The 19,453-nt window shown below is 32.5% G+C and overlaps 1 protein-coding gene across 5 annotated transcripts in view; it reads right to left on the bottom strand.

The window, feature by feature from the left end:
* Nucleotides 1–19,453, bottom strand: part of LOC127727011 (inactive rhomboid protein 2-like) — a 55,600-nt gene that overhangs the window by 7,398 nt on the left and 28,749 nt on the right. For all 5 annotated transcript variants that reach the window (XM_052234390.1, XM_052234391.1, XM_052234392.1 and 2 more), the window contains 9 exons: nt 16,335–16,577; nt 14,887–14,998; nt 13,762–13,836; nt 11,966–12,127; nt 10,442–10,530; nt 9,406–9,472; nt 6,531–6,722; nt 5,160–5,260; nt 2,104–2,257 (listed from right to left, as the gene is read on the bottom strand). In XM_052234390.1, coding sequence (XP_052090350.1) covers nt 2,104–2,257; nt 5,160–5,260; nt 6,531–6,722; nt 9,406–9,472; nt 10,442–10,530; nt 11,966–12,127; nt 13,762–13,836; nt 14,887–14,998; nt 16,335–16,577 — 1,195 coding nt within the window. The remainder of the gene's footprint in view (nt 1–2,103; nt 2,258–5,159; nt 5,261–6,530; nt 6,723–9,405; nt 9,473–10,441; nt 10,531–11,965; nt 12,128–13,761; nt 13,837–14,886; nt 14,999–16,334; nt 16,578–19,453) is intronic.

Raw genomic sequence — 19,453 nt, forward strand, 5'->3', positions numbered from 1 at the left:
AAATCAATCAAAAAACTGATGGCCAACTCATGTGAGCCAACCTTGTTAAAATCAATCAATAAAACTGATGGCCAACTCATGTGAGCCAACCTTGTAAAAATCAATCAATAAAATTGATGGCCAACTCATGTGAGCCAACCATGTTAAAATCAATCAATAAAACTGATGGGCCAACTCATGTGAGCCAACCTTGTTAAAATCAATCAATAAAACTGATGGTCAACTCATGTGAGCCAACCTTGTAAAAATCAATCAATAAAACTGATGGCCAACTCATGTGAGCCAACCTTGTTAAAATCAATCAATAAAACTGATGGCCAACTCATGTGAGCCAACCTTGTAAAAATCAATCAATAAAATTGATGGCCAACTCATGTGAGCCAACCTTGTTAAAATCAATCAACAAGAGTGCACACGCTGAAATGTCTCGCCTTCTTTACTAATCATTGATATTATGTTGATAGTCCTAAATATAAAGCTTTATTACAACTGTCACATAAACTTAACATTAACCAAGTAAACTAAACATTGACCAATGAACCATGAAAATGAGGTCAAGGTCAGATGAACCATGCTAGGCAGGCATGTACAGCTACCAATTCTTCCATACAACAAATATAATTGACCTATTGCTTATAGTTTAAGAAAAACAGACCAAAACACAAAAACTTAACACTGAGCAATGAACCTTGAAAATGAGGTCAAGGTCAAATAAAACCTGTGTGACTGCCAAATAGATCATAAAATATTTCCATACACCAAATATAGTTGAACTATTGCATATAGTATTAGAAAAAAGGACCAAAACTCAAAAAACTTAACTTTGACCACTGAACCATGAAAATGAGGTCAAGGTCAGATGACACCTGCCCGCTAGACATGTACACCTTACAATCATTCCATACACCAAATATAGTAGACCTATGGCATACAGTATAAGAAAAACAAACCAAAACACAAAAACTTAACTATAACCACTGAACCATGAAAATGAGGTCAAGGTCAGATGACACCTGCCAGTTGGACATGTACACCTTACAGTCCTTCCATACACCGAATATACTAGACCTATTGCTTATAGTATCTGAGATATGGACTTGACCACCAAAACTTAACCTTGTTCACTGATCCATGAAATGAGGTCGAGGTCAAGTGAAAACTGTCTGACGGGCATGAGGACCTTGCAAGGTACGCACATACCAAATATAGTTGAACTATTGCATATAGTACTAGAAAAAAAGACCAAAACTCAAAAACTTAACTTTGACCACTGAACCATGAAAAATGAGGTCAAGGTCAGATGACACCTGCCCGCTAGACATGTACACCTTACAATCATTCCATACACCAAATATAGTAGACCTATGGCATACAGTATAAGAAAAACAGACCAAAACACAAAAACTTAACTATAACCACTGAACCATGAAAATAAGGTCAAGGTCGGATGACACCTGCCAGTTGGACATGTACACCTTACAGTCCTTCCATACACCGAATATACTAGACCTATTGCTTATAGTATCTGAGATATGGACTTGACCACCAAAACTTAACCTTGTTCACTGATCCATGAAATGAGGTCGAGGTCAAGTGAAAACTGTCTGACGGGCATGAGGACCTTGCAAGGTACGCACATACCAAATATAGTTATCCTATTACTTATAATAAGAGAGAATCTAACATTACAAAAAATCTTAACTTTTTTTTCAAGTAGTCACTGAACCATGAAAATGAGGTCAAGGACATTGGACATGTGACTGACGGAAACTTCGTAACATGAGGCATCCATATACAAAGTATGAAGCATCCAGACCTTCCACCTTCTAAAATATAAAGCTTTTAAGAAGTTAGCTAACGCCGCCGCCGCCGTAGCCGCCGCCGCCGCCGCCGCCGGATCACTATCCCTATGTCGAGCTTTCTGCGACAAAAGTCGCAGGCTCGACAATAAAACTGATGGCCAATACATGTGAGCCAACCTTGATAAAATCAATCAATAAAACATACACTTACAAAAATATAATTCATATAACAACTGAATTCATAAATCAATAACCTTTATCAATGTTTTAACTTTAAATTTGTTTGTTTGTGTTAACTTACCTCAACATGATAGGGTAACAGTGTACAGCTAGCTAAAGTACCTATGGTACCACTGCCAACATAAATAAACATAATTCTTAATGACCCGTACAGTTGTTCCACTCGAGCCATAACAATCATTTGAAAGAAGAAACTGATTAACATATGAACAAATCTGAAATAATATAAAAAAAATTATATAAAAAAAAATATTAAAAAAATCTGAAATAATAAAATGAACTTTCTTTTCAATGTTTAAATAATCTCCCCTTATGCTTCTCTAAAAATTTATAACCTCTAAAGTCTCAAATTTTGAGACGTCAAAGCATTCCCCAATTCCTTTTTTTCAACATTTTATCACAAGACTTTACAAAGAAATCTACTAAGCACATATGTTTTAAAAGCAGAAAAGCAGTGTCCTAGTTAACCAAAAAAAAAAGAGATGCAGCTCCATTCTGCACTCTACATTTTTGTTTTCTGAATAGAAATTAATTCTTCTAATTGCACAAAAAAATCATTTTAGCTACTGAAAAAATCCTTTTTTAATAAAAAATACTATAAATCTATCAAAAATCTATTACCATGATAAAGTTGTCCCTTATTAGACAAGAAAGCATCTTGATACAACCTTCACCTTAAAACGGTACCCATCTGAACTCAATCATAGCTAGAGCACAGTTAATTAAGTGTAAAAAAATGTTCGCTGGAGGCTTATAAATTGTGAAATAGTAAAGGCAATGTTGTCAAGAAATATTCAAGAAGAGAAAAAAATATGGCTTTCTTATTTCTCTAAGAAAAAGATAAACTATTAACACAGAGATATGTCTTGCCTTTTTATTATTTGATAATGTAAATGTTGAAATTAAAATAGCAATACTTTAACATGTAAGTTATGCAAAATATTGAAAGTCAATGAACCATGACTGAAGGTACAGGGCCAAACAATCTCCATAGAAATGAGATGTGCCAATGCTAATACAACTGCATACCAAATACCATTGACTTATCATAAGTTGTTCCCTTTAAACAAACCTAAACACAAACATTAACTTAAAAACAATGTAAAAGTTTCAAAGTCAATGAACCATGATGAGGAGGTGGGGCCACATAATTTCCATGGAAATGAAACTTGCAAATGCCAACACATTTGCATACCATATATAACTGACTTAACATTAGTGGTTCATCTTAAACTGATCTAATTACAAACTAATACATGTAAACTATGCAAAACATTCAAAGTCGATAGACCATTACTGAAAGAGTGGGGCCAAATAATCTCCATGAAATTGAGACGTGCCAATGCTTATACAACTGCATACCAAACATCATTGACTTACCACTAATGGTTCCCCTTAAACTGACCTAATCACAACTAATACATGTAAACTAAGCAAAACTTTCAAAGTCAATAGACCATGACTGAGGGGGTGGTGCCAAATAATCTCCATGGAAATGAGATATGCCAATGCTTATACAACTACATACTAAATATCATTAACCTACCACTAGTGGTTCCTCATAAACTGACCTAATCACAAACTAATACATGCACACAAAGTAAAAGTTTCAAAGTCAATAGATCATGACTGAGGGGGTGGGACCAAGTAATCTCCATCGAAATGAGATGTGCCAATGCTAATACAACTGCATACCAAATATCATTGACCTACCACAAATTGTTCACCATAAATCTGACCTAATCACAAACTAATACATTGTTGACACCGCCGCCACAACAGCATACCTATGTCTCACTTTTTGACTCCGTCAAGGCGAGACAAAAACCTGGATGACCAATGGAGAGATAACTCTGTTTCTGAAATAAGTTACCTGCACCAGTATTACAAGTATAACAATATTGTACAAATCTTCGCCATGACTGACAATTTTATCAGAGAAACAACTTCATCTAAAAAATTCGTAAGGGTTCCACGGAACCCAGTGTCTCACCTACTTTTTCTGTTAATCGCAGGCTCATTAAAAATAAGGAAGTAAATCAATAAAAATATTCCTCTTGATACTATCTTTTGATTGTAAGAAGTTTCTGTCCAAGTTTGGTAAAAATCCAGGATAGTTTATGAATCTAATAAATGTTTAAAAACTTTAACTGCAGACTGAATGTAATGTTAACTGGAAGAAAACAAAAATTTCCTTCTAGATACTAGCATTTGATCATAAACAAGATTCAGCTTTTTATCATAAACAAGCTTCTGTCCAAGTTTGGTACAAATCCAAAATAGTACTAGTATAAGAAAGTTATTAAAATTTTAAAAACTTTAACCACAGAGTGAATGTGTTGTTTCCTGGCAGAAAATCTAAGTCCATTTAAAAAGTAAAATAAGGAAAAAATGGATTTATTTTTTTACAAAATTTACTTCTAGATACTATCTTATGATCATAAACAAGCTTCTGTCCAAGTTTGGTAGAAACCCAGGATAGTTTAAGAAAGTTATTAAAATTTTAAAAACTTTAACCACAGAGTGAATGTAATATTTCCCAGCAGTAAAACTAAGTCCATTTATAAGTAAAATACGGAAAAAATGGAATTTTATTTTTACAAAATTTACTTCTGGATACTATCTTATGATCATAAACAAGCTTTTGTCCAAGTTTGGTAGAAATCCAGGATAGTTTAAGAAAGTTATTAAAATTTCAAAAACTTTAACCACAGAGTGAATATTTGTGGACGCCGCCGCAGCCGCCGACGACGCCGCCGACAGAATGTAGGATCTCTATGTCTCGCTTTTTCGACTAAAGTCGAAGGCTTGACAAAAATTTGTTGAGTGTGGAATTAGCACAGGAGATTGCTCTTACCTTGGCATTATCTGATATGAACAAAATCATATTTGTAATGACAGATGGAATATTGAACAAATTTTTCCCAAATTTTTTTTTGTGTATTTGAATTGCAAAGATAACCTTGCTGTTTCTTCCTGTGTATGGTAAATACCATGGGCTTCCTGGTTACTTAACAATGTATAGTCACAAGTACTCCTTGGTAAAAATTTCAAAAACATAGTAATATATCTAGTACTCTTTAGGTAAAATATGAAGGAATTGTCTTACACACTTACCCAGCATGAAGTAGATTAGATGACCAAACTCTAGAAAACTGGTCGGGTCTGTCAGCATAAACAAATGGTATCATACCACACACCTCCTCAAAACAATTCACCTGACAAAATATAATTCTCAAGTAAATAATCATGAATAAAACAAATTTATTATTCCAATTCAAGTAAGTGATAGTTTGATTTCTTTAAAAAATTTCACAATTTTTATAAATTCTACTATGGGGACATAATGGGGTGTTTAACGACCATTTTATAAATTCGCTGTGAAAGGATCAAAACTTAAAATGTAAGATCTAGGTTTTCACCCTCAACTACAGAGGTCAGACTTTTCAGTAAGATCAAGAGTCAAGACTGTCCATTACATTATGTCAACATGGGTTGATGTGTTGATTTTTTTATATTGTACAGTCGACTCTTGTTATCTGGAAGTCAGCCAGACCAGAGAAATATTTTGAGATATCTATCCATAGTTCGACTCAAACAAATACCAGAAGTTTGATAGACAAAGGGACACAACTCTTGCTTAGCTTCGCAAGGCTGAAGTAAAATCTAGATGAATATTGGTAAGGAATTGATAGTCTGTCTAAGATCACATATGTAAAGTATTTCATTATTATAATAAAATTATAAGTTATTTCTTTGCACGTCACAATATTTCCTGTAGTTTAAGGCCCAGAGAACAGTTTCAAATTGATCTTAACATTAGTTAACAAAAATGTTCATTCTTGTATACAAGAGATTTGAGAAAATTTACATTTCTTTTCATTTTCTCTTATATTTTAAACTCTTTCTGCAAAAGAAAATATAAAAATTAAAGACGCTGATTGAGATGTTTTAATCACTTTATGCACAACTAAGCTCATTAATGTATGATTACGGTTAATTGATATAAAACATTTAAATTATTTTTCATAATCTATGTATCGCTAATCATTTATCATGGTGGTCAAAGTTTATCTTAAGTAAACACTCCTGGCAAAAGGATGTCATAAATCATTACAGTGGTCAATGACTGGAAATTTAATTACTATTAATTAAAATATAAATAATTGTCAGATTAACTTGTCAATCCATTTAAATACTGGAGGTCATGTTTTGACGGTCGTTTTGACATATGTGTATTTGTCCGAGATAAAAAATGCATTTTAAATGCTTTTGTTAACCATGGGACCTTAAATTTTGTTAGAGTCAACTGAAATTTCGACTCATCCAATTTAGACTCATCAGGAGTTGAAATACATACATCTATATGGAACAAAGCTTGGGACCATGGGAAAATGTGGACTCACTCGAAAAATTCGAGCCAACTAAGTTCAAGACAACAAGAGTTAACTGTATATGTTATTAAACCTTTTCAAACTTGAAATTTACCTGAGAACACAGGAAAGCTTCATCATGGTAGTATCCCCTGAGGAAGTCACAATGTTCTCGAGTTGTTATCATACACTCTCCTTGCATACCATGACAACATGGCCTCCCTAACATCTCACATGTCATGTGTCTGTCAGTTTGATTAATGATTCCAGATTGAGTATACCCAGGTTTTCTTGTGTCTAAACATAACTGAAAAAGATAAATTCTAAAATTTAGTTAAAAAATAAGCAAAGCAGTAACAGAACAAATCTAATTGGTTAATCTATTCACCAAAAATAGTTGAACACAAGTCTGTCTCTATTGAAATAAGAATGCACACGCTGAAATGTCTCGCCTACTTTACTGATCATTGATTTTATGTTGATAGTCTTAAGTATAAAGTTTTACTTCAAGTATCGCATAAACTTGAAATGATCCAAGAAAATGAGGGCAAGGTCATATACACCAAGCCGGAAATACATGTTTACCTTACAATCATTCCATACACCAAATATAGTTGACCTATTGCTCGTAGTATACAAGAAACAGACCAAACCATGAAAACTTCATATTGACCAATGAAACATGAAAAAGAGGCTAAGGTCAGATGAACCCTGCCAGACAGACATGTATACCTAACAATCATTCCATGTATCAAATACAGTTGACCTATTGCTTATAGTATCTAAGAAACAAACATAACCAGGAACACATAACAACGACCAATGAACCATGAAAATGAGGTCAAGGTCAGATGATACCTGCCAGACAGACTTATACACCTTGCAATCATTCCATACACCAAATATAGTTGACCTATTGCTTATAGTTTAAGAAAAACAGACCAAAACACAAAATTTTTACACTGAGCAATGAACCGTGAAAATGAGGTCAAGGTCAAATAAAACCTGCAAGATTGACATGTACATCGTAAAATATTTCCATAACCAAATATAGTTGACCTATTGCATACAGTATAAGTAAAACAGATCAAAACACAAAAACTTAACTTTAACCACTGAACCATGAAAATGAAGTCAAGATCAGATGACATCTGCCAGTTGGACATGTACACCTTACAATCATTCCATATACCAAATATAGTAGACCTTTTGCTTTTAGTATGAGATATGGACTTGACCACGGAAATTTAACAGTGTTCACTGATCCATAAATGAGGTCGAAGACAAGTGAAAACTGTCTGACAGGCATGAGGACCTTGCAAGGTACGCACATAATAAATATAGTTATCCTAGAGAGAAATTAACATTACAAAAAATTCTAACTTTTTTCCAAGTAGTCACTTAACCATAACTAGAGGCTCTAAAGAGCCTGTGTCGCTCACCTTGGTCTATGTGCATATTAAACAAAGGACACAGATGGATTCATGACAAAATTGTGTTTTGGTGATGGTGATGTGTTTGTAGATCTTACTTTACTGAACATTCTTGCTCCTTACTATTATCTCTATCTATAATGAACTTGGCCCGGTAGTTACAGTGGAAAATACTTTGTAAAAATTTACAAAAATTTACAAAATTTATGAAAATTGTAAAAAATTGACTATAACAGGCAATAACTCCTTAAGGGGTCAGTGACAATTTTGGTCATGTTGACTTATTTGTAGATCTAACTTTGCTGTACATTTTTGCTGTTAACAGTTTATCTCTATCTATAACAATATTCAAGATAATAACCAAAAACTGCAAAATTTCCTTAAAATTACCAATTCAGGGGCAGCAACCCAACAACGGGTTGCCTGATTGGTCTGAAAATTTCAGGGCAGATAGATCTTGACCTAATGAACAATTTTATCCTCATCAGATTTGCTCTTAATGCTTTGGTTTCAGAGATATGAGCCAAAAACTGCATTTTACCCTATGTACTTTTTTTTAGCCATGTCGGCCATCTTGGTTCGCGGGCGGGGTCATCGGACACATTTTTTAAACTAGATACCCTAATGATGATTGTGGACAAGTTTGGTTAAATTTGTCTTAGTAGTTTCAGAGGAGAAGATTTTTGTAAAAGATTACAAAAATTTACGAAAAATGGTTAAAAATTGACTATAAAGGGCAATAACTCCTTAAGGGGTCAAATGACCATTTTGGTCAAGTTGACTTATTTGTAGATCTTACTTTGCTGAACATTATTGCTGTTTACAGTTTATCTCTATCTATAATAATGTTCAAGATAATAACCAAAAACGGCAAAATTTCCTTAAAATTACCAATTCAGGGGCAGCAACCCAACAACGGGTTGTCCGATTCATCTGAAAATTTCAGGGCAGATAGATCTTGACCTGATAAACAATTTTACCCCATATCAGATTTGCTCTAAATGCTTTGGTTTCAGAGATATAAGCCAAAATCTACATTTTACCCCTATGTTCTATTTTTAGCCATGACGGCCATCTTGGTTGGTTGGCCGGGTCACCGGACACATTTTTTAAACTAGATACCCCAATGATGATTGTGGCCAAGATTGGTCAAATTTGGCCCAGTAGTTTCAGAGGAGAAGATTTTTGTAAAAGTTTACGGACGACGGACGACGGACGCCAAGTGATGAGAAAAGCTCACTTGACCTTTCAGGTCAGGTGAGCTAAAAATGAGGTCAAGGACAATGGATATGGTCTTCTACCTTCTGAGATATTGAGCTTTGAAGTAGTAAGTTAACACCGCCGCCGCCACCAGATCACTATCCCTATGTCTCGCTTTCTGAAACAGAAGTCGCAGGGTCGACAAAATAATCTATACAGTGAAGAGAATTTGAAAGTTTACATCATATTAAAAACCGAATTTAAAAAAAAGAAATGATATATGTATGTCTAGATATAGAAGTTCATTAAATTCTCCTATGTAATGTGTGTGTGTAATTTGGCAAGAGGACAACTTACTGGCCATTCTGTCATATCATTCTTATTCCATTCAAATGGAGGAATGGAAGATGGCTTCTTGCAGTATCTGTAACATAAACACAGTCATATGTTAAGAAACACAAATTCAAGGAAGATTATTACAGCGTAGCCAATGTTCCATGCTGATATTCTAAAGTTTTCCTTATTTATTTTCCCAAGGGACACAGCTGATGTTTAAACAATCTATCTAATACCTCTGTTATATGACATCAATTTAAATAAACTCCAATGATAAATGTTGGTGTAAAAATGCTTTTAAAGATAATTTGTCATATTAACTTTTCCAAGTGGCATCCAAACAAAATATTCGAACAATGCTAACTTTCCAACTCATGTGAGATGTCACTCATGTTCATCTTTGATATTTATTAATCTTTAATGAGGAATGTAGAATTGAGAGGGCTTATAATACTTGTTTTCAATATTATTTACCTTTCCAAGTCCACACAAATAATCTACTGTTTCTGATTTTATGAATTGAGATATTACTGATGTAAGCTTTTTACATAGACTTCATTTTACTTCAAAGGATCTGTAATCCATTTTTTAAATATGCCCGATGAACAATTAGTTTAGCTACAGTAAATGCTTCATATATTAAAACAAACATGGGGAACTTGAAATTTTGAAAGTTTGACGAACCCTATTCCACATTAGAAATTAACTGCTCTCACAATCTTGTGTAATTCTAATGGGGACAATATAAAAAGTCATTATTCTAAAATCTTTTATCCAAATATCTTCATGTTCTGAATAAAATAATATATTGATAGCATTCAAAAACCAGACATCCTCTTTAAGTGAAAAAAATTGAACTTGACTGACTGCAGATATAAGGCATTTAACACCATAGCTGATCTAACAGTCACAAGAGACAAAGACTAATTGATACAATTCTTACAATAAAACTACCTAATGCTTGACATATATGAATGCACTGTTTACTAGATATGACTACTTAGAAATAAAGAATATATTTTAAGCAATGTAAACAATGATTTCAATATCAACTTACTTTGGATCTTGTCCACAAACAGCCCCCGATGTAAATCCTAAGCTGGATGGTTTTGTTGTATTCCACTTCACAAAGGTTGATATCAAATTCTGTAATTATTAAACCATAATTTAAGTTGAAATATTTGTTCATCAGAAAATCATAACAACTTTCGAATATTTGAGTTGTCAATAAAGAATTTTTAATAAAGACACGAAGAGTAAAGGGGGAGATTTGTGCTCCAGTTCAACAGGTTTAATCTCACCAAATTGTGTGCGTTTACCAAGTCAGTCTATCTGAATCCTATGTTGTTTGTTGTTGTTTATCTTTGTTTGTTTGTCTATTTTCTCAGAGGAGTCAGCTTTAGGTGGTATTTGTGGTCTGTTTTACTGTCCAATATTTTAGGTACATGTAATTCCTGTTGTCCTTCTTACATACCACATAATGAAATAGTTGAATTCTACCAGAAACAAATTCTTACTTAATGAAGTAACTGATCCTTTAATGTTTGACAAAAACAAAGTACAGGTCAAAACAAACATATACCAGGTAAACATTCTAGGCCCAAAAATGAATCCTTCTGAAGTGGGAAATTTTAACTACAAGGTTTATGAGATTTAAGAGTTTGAACACATGTAGACACTTATTATAAAACTAAAACTAAAATCTAGAGTTGAACATGTCCTGATAATGACACTAAAATCAGATTCTAGAGTGTGCTGATACTTACACTACAATGAGTTTCTACAGTTTAAACATGTCCTGATACTTACACAACATTTAGATTCTAGAGTTTGAACATGTCCTGATACTTACACTACAATGAGATTCTAGAGTTTAAAGATGTCCTGATACTTACACTACGATGAGATCTAGAGTTTAAACATGTCCTGATACTTACACTACGATGAGATCTAGAGTTTAAACATGTCCTGATATATACACTACGATGAGATTCTAGAGTTTGAACATGTCCTGATAGATAAACTACATTGAGATTCTAGAGTTTAAACATGTCCTGATACTTACACTACAATGAGATTCTAGAGTTTAAACATGTCCTGATACTTACATTACAATGAGATTCTAGAGTTTAAACATGTCCTGATACTTACACTTCACTGAGATTCTAGAGTTTAAACATGTCCTGACACTCACACTACAATGAGATTCTAGAGTTTAAACATGTCCTGATAATTTCACTACAATGAGAATCTCGAATTTGAACATGTCCTGATAGATAAACTACCTTGAGATTCTAGAGTTTAAACATGTCCTGATACTCACACTACAATGAGATTCTAGAGTTTAAACATATCCTGATACTTAGACTACAATGAGAATCTAGAGTTTGAACATGTCCTGATAGATAAACTACCTTGAGATTCTAGAGTTTAAACATGTCCTAATACTCACACTACAATGAGATTCTAGAGTTTAAACATGTCCTGATACTTAGACTACAATGAGAATCTAGAGTTTGAACATGTCCTGATAGATAAACTACATTGAGATTCTCGAGTTAAGGCATGTCATGATACTTACACTACATTGAGATTCTACTGTTTGAACACACCCAGCACCATCATCCCTCACACAACACCCGGAAGTTTTTTCCTCTTCTCGATCTAACTTTAATACTTTGACAAGATTTGGGTCTTTTCTCATACATGGAGAGTACTTGGCACCAAGATGAATCAAGTCATCCTTAAATGAATCATTTTTTTTTATAACACTTACTGATGTTTTTACACTTTTCCCATTTGTTGTTGTCCATTCGTTTGATGTGTTTTGTCATTTGATTTTGCCATGTGATTAGGGACTTTCAGATTGAATTTTCCTCGGAGTTCAGTATTTTTGTGACTTTACTTTTTACTAGTATCAGTTGCCTCATAACAATCATAAACATGTTCTGCATTAACATATACATTAGCCTAACCATTTACATTTTTTATACCCTTTCTACATACTTCCTGATCCAATAAGTAAAGTGTTAAATGAATTTGCTTGTTGACAGCAATATTGGTTGGCTGATAAGCATTAAAGTAATTCTACCAAACTTTCTATCTATTTGTTTTTTTTGGCTTAGTACCAATGTAAGAGTACTTGCAGTTACTGTAAGCTAGTTCAACTTTTTAGGTACTTATACATCCTTGGATTTCAAATATTTGGCTTTGAGTGTTTCTGATGAAGGTAAATCCAGAAAAGTGCTTCGGAAGCATGAAATTTATAACGTGTTGGTTTCCATTTTTTAAAGTCAATCCTTTAAATAAACTTATTCTAAAAAGTTATCAATTCAGCAGTGTAATTAGATCTTTGAATATTGTTTTAATCGGTATAAATATTGATTTTGTTATCAGTAAATTAAAACCAAACTACATACTATTGTTATACACATATGTACTTTCACGGTACTGCAATCTGTTGATACCTACATTTTTGCATTGCACAAAGTTATGTTTTTCTTTGACTGTTAATGATGTCTTTACACTAAATCTACTGGCTGTGGATGTGTACTGATGGATATTTTAGTCTTAGATGAATGTTTTTTTATTAGTTACTTTTTAGCTTTGAACTAGCTTTCAGTAACTGCAAGTTCACCAATGTCCAAGGTTAGGGGGAGGGTTTGGTGCCAGCAAACATGTTTAACACCACCAAATTCTGTAGGTGCCTGTCCCAAGTCAGATTCCTGCAATTCAGTGGTTGTCACTGTACCTGATTATCATATGTGTTATCCATTTATTGTTTGAACATAAATTAGGCCGTTAGTTTTGTTGTTTGAAATTTTTAAAATTTGTCCTTTTGGGGCCTCTTTTAGCTTACTATGTGGTATGGGTTTTGCTTCATAATGGTTAAGGTGTTATTAAATTTTTCTATTAAAGGAAAAAATATGGCTACATCATTGTGAAATGTCCCACACACTGTATAAACGAGGAATCAAATAGTGTGTCACAGTGGTATGATAGTCAAAATATGGAAAAAGATCTGTAACTTGCGTAAAAATTGTCAAATCAAACTGACTGTATAATATAGACATTTACACAAAATGGTAACCAATCCTATCAAATATGAGAGGTTTTTGTAAAACTTTCTCAGAGGAGTTGGGTTCACAAGGTACTGTCACACTACTCCAACAAATTGTCAAAGTCCGATAACTCCAGTAAAAATGGTTAAATCAAAATGGTGGTACTTTATGGTCAACTACATATGATGGCATACAATCCTACCAAATATGCCAGCTTTCTGTCAAATGGTCGTCAATGCAAGATATATACTAAAGAGGGTCTGTAGAAAAATAAATAATTGATATCAATGTTATCTAAAATAAGTAGATAATGTACCTGTCTTGGTCCCAGCCATATGTTTCCAAACTCTGACTTTCTAACTAGCTCAATGGATAAAGAGGGTTTCAAAACCTACAAATTGAAGACAATGTCATTTTATTTGTATTTTTACTGCAATCGTTCTTTTTGAGAAGTCAAAATGCATTGACTGTGTGTTTTTATTTGATATACTGTCACTGACATTACATTGCCTTAAGCCATGCCTCCCACTTCTAAAGTTGTAATGATTTGTACACACTTCCATAAGATGGTCACTGGCATAAAAAAAGGGGTAGGGGCAATAAGGCCCTTATTTGGCCCAAATATTACTTCAAATTTTAAAGTTATCAAACAAAGTCTTAAATTTGTCCTAATTAGACTAAGGTACAAGGTATTTAGAAAAATCAATTTCGCATTTAACAGTTACCATGGCAATAAACCATGACAAAATTTGTACATTTTGTAAAATTTCTGGATTTTCCTTGTTTTTCATCATATTTTAAATATATTTTAGATTGGAAAAGTATGTGTGCACCCAAGAAACAACTTTATATTTGGTGAGATTATGTCAATAGTTATAATAAAGCTTCTCTTAAATGATTTTGTTTCTTGGCTGCGCACAATGTTTCCACAATGGAAATAACGATGGAAAACTGCATAAATTCTGTATTTTTCCTCGTGTTCATGAAAACGGTAACATTTAAAAGCTGATTTAAAATTATATAATAAAAACAAAATGGGTATAAAAGTGTTTTAGACAAAGACAATAATAGTGCATTACCTTGACAGAAAAACGATATAAGGTTTAAGTTTCTAAGCCTTATACTTATATTGTTATTATGTCAAGTCAATACACACTATCTTTGCCTATGTATGTGTATAAAAGCAGAAATAAGTTTAAATAATAAGCTCTACTTGCAATCACAATTTTATGAACAACTGCTTTTTGGCATTTCTGAAATTACTTTTTGCAATATTTCAGTTTTAGGATGTTTTTCAGTATTCTAGAAATTCCTTCAATGTCCCAATATAAAAGTCCACATACAATCTCATTTCACAATGAACTATCATGATTGTGAATTTGTTTTAACTAGGCAGTTATCTTGTTTGAGACCTTCATCACAAAATATCTCTTAATCTTACCAGTTCTTCATCTTCAACTTTACTATAGTGAGGTCTAGCAAAGCCATAAACTGCCACAGCTGCTATCATTATTACTACTTGTACAAAGGTGATGAAATAAGAAAAATACGGTCTGAAACATACATTAATGCATATATATTATTTAATTAATAATTTAATCAAAATGAAAATAAACAAGTTGTAAAATTTGACTACATTGATATTGGGAAAGTATGATACAACCTGCAGTAATTTGATAAAAAGTGGTATTTCATCCAGCTTTTAACACTCTTATTGTTTTTAAAGGCTTTACCAACAATACTTTATAAACGTGTGTAGGAATAGTCCTTCAATTTTTTCTCCTTCCCTTAATAGAATTATCGAATTGCTATTGTAATATTAGAAATTAATGTGTGCACTTATTATTGGGAATGACTGGTTACTGGTAAAAATGCAAGATCTAATTAATGTGATATCAAAAATCACTACTGAAATAATGAATGCAAGTTTTTATTATTGCAAAGCTAATTCTTTTGCATTTTTTTGAATTCATAAAAACAGTACAATAAGTTCTGAATTTACAGTAATTTTTGGGATAAATATCAATTTGCTAATTTATAGTTGAAACCATAACTTTAATGTTTTCTTGTTTGTTTTATAGTTTGTTTTAGGCATTGCACAAGATTGTGTCTATCTGTACTTTTTATGAGGTTGATGTTTGAAATTGTCTATGAAATACAGTAACCAATATTAGAGTGTAGGATGGCATGGCTTCTTATCAGCAGTTGTTTAAGTACTTTGAGCTTGCTTTCAGTAACTGCTAGCATTCTTTAGTACGGTAAAATATTGTTTTTCATTTTGTGTGTTTGTTAACTATTATACTGTTATTTAAGAGTAAAGTGCTTTTAATTTCCTGTATTGATTGTTATTGTATGTTCTATGATATGCATTTTGTTAAATTACATGGCTCAGACAGTGTTAAACCAGTATTCCCCTCCTTTAAACAGGGGGTATAATATTAAAACAGCATGTTTAAATACTTAAACAATAAGACAATTGTCAGTATTACCATGACTTGTCCATTTTTTCAAAGCTGTCAGTGTTGAAATCAGTGAAAAAATGTCTCTTTTAATGAACTTCTTTAGTTCAGTATAAGCTGAAGTTGCTTTAAAGTGGTACCAAACACCTTGACTAAGATTAATTTAGCTCGTTTAATTTTCATAAAATTTTGACAAAATATTTACTTTGACCCTTTGACAAAAATATGAAAATTTCAAAAAACTTGAACCACACACTTTATCGGAAAAATTTCATTGGATATATAGCAGTTTGACAAACACTAATTTCGATCATTGAGAAGCTTAATGTTTCCTTAATAACAGAACGTGATTAAAACATTCAGCTGATTTTTACAGAGTTATCTCCCTGTAGTGTTATGTACCACCTTAAAAGAAAATTATATTACTAACCGTTTATCCAAACTTCCATCTTTTTTACTACACCTACATATTTTACAACAAAAGAAATCCTTGGCACTGTCACATAACTGGTCAAATACTGCCTCTCTTTTCTTTTTCCTAAGATCAGGCTTTGTTGCTAGTTCACGAGTTATATCATCAGGGATTCTATTCATTGCAGGTCTGCCTGATATCATTCTAACTGGTATCCTAGGCTTGATATCAGTCAAGGGAATATCTGGACCAACATCAACTCTGAAATTCAAACAATTCAAACTACATCGTATTAAAAATAGAGGCTCTCAAGAGCCTGTGTAGCTCACCTGTATTTACTGATGCTTTGGAAATCATGTAAAATAAGGTTAAAATCATAATTAATAGTATTAGATATTAGATATTATAATGATATCTAAGATAATAACAAAAAACTGCAAAATTTTTGTAAAATTACTAACTCAGGGGCAGCAACCCAACAACGGGTTGTTGGATTCGTCTGAAAATTTCAGGGCAGATAAATCTAAATCTGATGAATATTTTAGCCACCTGTCAGATTTGCTCTAAATGCTTTAGTTTCAGAGATATAAACCAAAAACTGCATTTTACCCCTATGTTCTATTTTTAACCAAGTCGGCCATTGGAAAGCGGGGTCATCGGACAAATTTTTTAAACTAGATACCCTTATAATGATTATGGCCAAGTATGGTTAAATTTGTCTCAGTAGTTTCAGAGAAGAAGATTTTTGTAAAAGATTACAAAAATTAACTAAAAATTGTTAAAAATTGACTATTAAGGGCAATAACTCTTAAAGGGGTCGACTGACAATTTTGGTCATGACAACTTATTTGTAGATCTTACTTTGCTGAACACTATTGCTGTTTACAGTTTATCTCTATCTATAATAATATTCAAGATAATAACCAAAAACTGCAAAATTTCCATAAAATTACCAATTCAGGGGCAGCAACCCAACAACAAGTTGTCAGATTTGTCTGAAAATTTCAGGGCAGATAGATCTTGAGCTGATTATCAGTTTTACCCTCGTCAGATTTACTCTAAATGCTTTGGTTTCAGAGATATAAGACAAAATCTACATTTTACCCCTATGTTCTGTTTTTAGCCATGGCGGCCATCTTGGTTGGTTGGCGGGGTCATCAGACACATTGTTTAAACTAGATACCCTAATGATGATTGTGGCCAAGTTTGGTTAAATTTGGCCCAGTGGTTTCAGAGGAAAAGATTTTTGTAAAAAGCTAACGACGACGACAACGACAACGACGGACGTCAAGTGATGAGAAAAGCTCACTTGGCCCTTTGGGCCAGGTGAGCTTAAAAAGAATTAGACAAACAAATTTTAAAAACAACCCTGAAATCTGTTCAACTAAATAACATATATATGATAATGATATAATTACATACATATTGCTGTCAGATGATATATAATTGTGGATTTTTTTGTCAAAGAACTAAAATAAAAAATCACTTTTACTAAAGCGAGACATTATCAATAGATTAGCACATTGTATATATCATGCACATCTTTACAAGTTTCTTCTCTTACAGTATATTTCTTAATGTTATATGAATTATTAAAATGGAGATGTCTGAGAGATCAAGCTTAATAGCTTTAAATGATTAAATTATCAGCTATTGCATTTTTCTATATCAAACAAGAATTTGAAGACAGAGCTAAAATCTTCTGGAATAAATTTTTTTTTTAGCTTTTTTTATTAATAATTTTTCTTTTTGTCAATTGACCAATAAAAACAACTGATAAAAGTTATGATACTGAATATTTCAATTTTACTTCTATTGTAAAGGAGAATTAAATAATTCTTAAAATAGTTTGTTTTATATGTTAATCCTATTATCCAACATCATCAATTTTGACTAAACCAAGGAACATAACTCTTGATTTGTTGTTACTGCTATAGAGAAAACAAAATTGCATCTTTTTCTATGGAACATAATATAAGGTATTTATGTCAAAGCTAAAGAATATTGTTTACAATTTTCATTAATATTAAGTGATCATCCATAACACATGCATTCCAGATGAACAGACAGAGCATTGGATAATACCATGTTTGCCTTATAAACAAATTTATCAATGTGTGAAAAAAACTCATAAGACATAATAAACATGATTTTTCTAGATATCAATCCAAAGCTGAAGAAGAAAATTTGATTTCTATAGCAACATTAGAGGTTTCAAATAAAGACATAAATCAAGAACGGTAAAAGTGACACCACCTGAACTCAATCTTGATCTGAATTTTGTGGTAATTAGCATTGTGTATAAGTTTCATAACATTTGGTTAAGGCAAACTTAAATTAGAGAACGGACCACTGGTAAAGGGGCATAACTCTAGAACGGTTAAAGTGAAGCCAACCAAATTCAAACTTGATCTGGGTTTTGTGGTATATATAGACGGACGTACAGACGGACAAGGGTAACACATAATGCCCCCTCCGCTGCGGCGGGAGCATAAAAAAATTTGAAAAACAAAAAGTTCTCTTTTTTCACTATATGTCTGAAGAATGTGCATAGGAGTCAAGATGGCTTTGTTTTTCTTTTGTAGCTTTTACAGTAAGCCCATTTTTAAAGAGGTGGATTTCTTTTAACCAAAAGATAGTATTTCAGAAAATCTTGAAAATGTCAAAACCATTTATTATTTTAAAAGGTAAAGTCTATTGTATTTAATTTAAAAGAATTTAACCATGCAGATGCATGTCTTTACTGTTAGAATATTATAAAATTTTGTATATAAAAGAACAGAGTGCATTTGCAGTGTTGCATACTTCAGAGTTTATTTAGAAGCAGAATATTAGCCTAAAAGAAATACAAAATAAAACATGTTAATATTCCTTAACTCAGAGACAGCAAATTTAGATCCAAAAAGTGTAATTAAAGTTAATTAGTCGTATGCATAAAGTTAATATAAGGATTTTATGAAAGCATCATCTAAAGGGAATGTATTTTAATATAACAGCTATTTTATGCATATCAATTCTAAGCTTCAAAAACATTGAAACAAATACAGCACCAACATACTTGGAGACTAATTCATTTAAAGACAACTATATATCTCATTCGATTCAATTCAATATGTCATATTTGTTTTTATCTAGAT

This window comes from Mytilus californianus, unplaced genomic scaffold (genome assembly GCF_021869535.1).
Source record: "Mytilus californianus isolate M0D057914Y unplaced genomic scaffold, xbMytCali1.0.p SCAF_19, whole genome shotgun sequence".
NCBI lineage: Eukaryota > Metazoa > Mollusca > Bivalvia > Mytilida > Mytilidae > Mytilus > Mytilus californianus.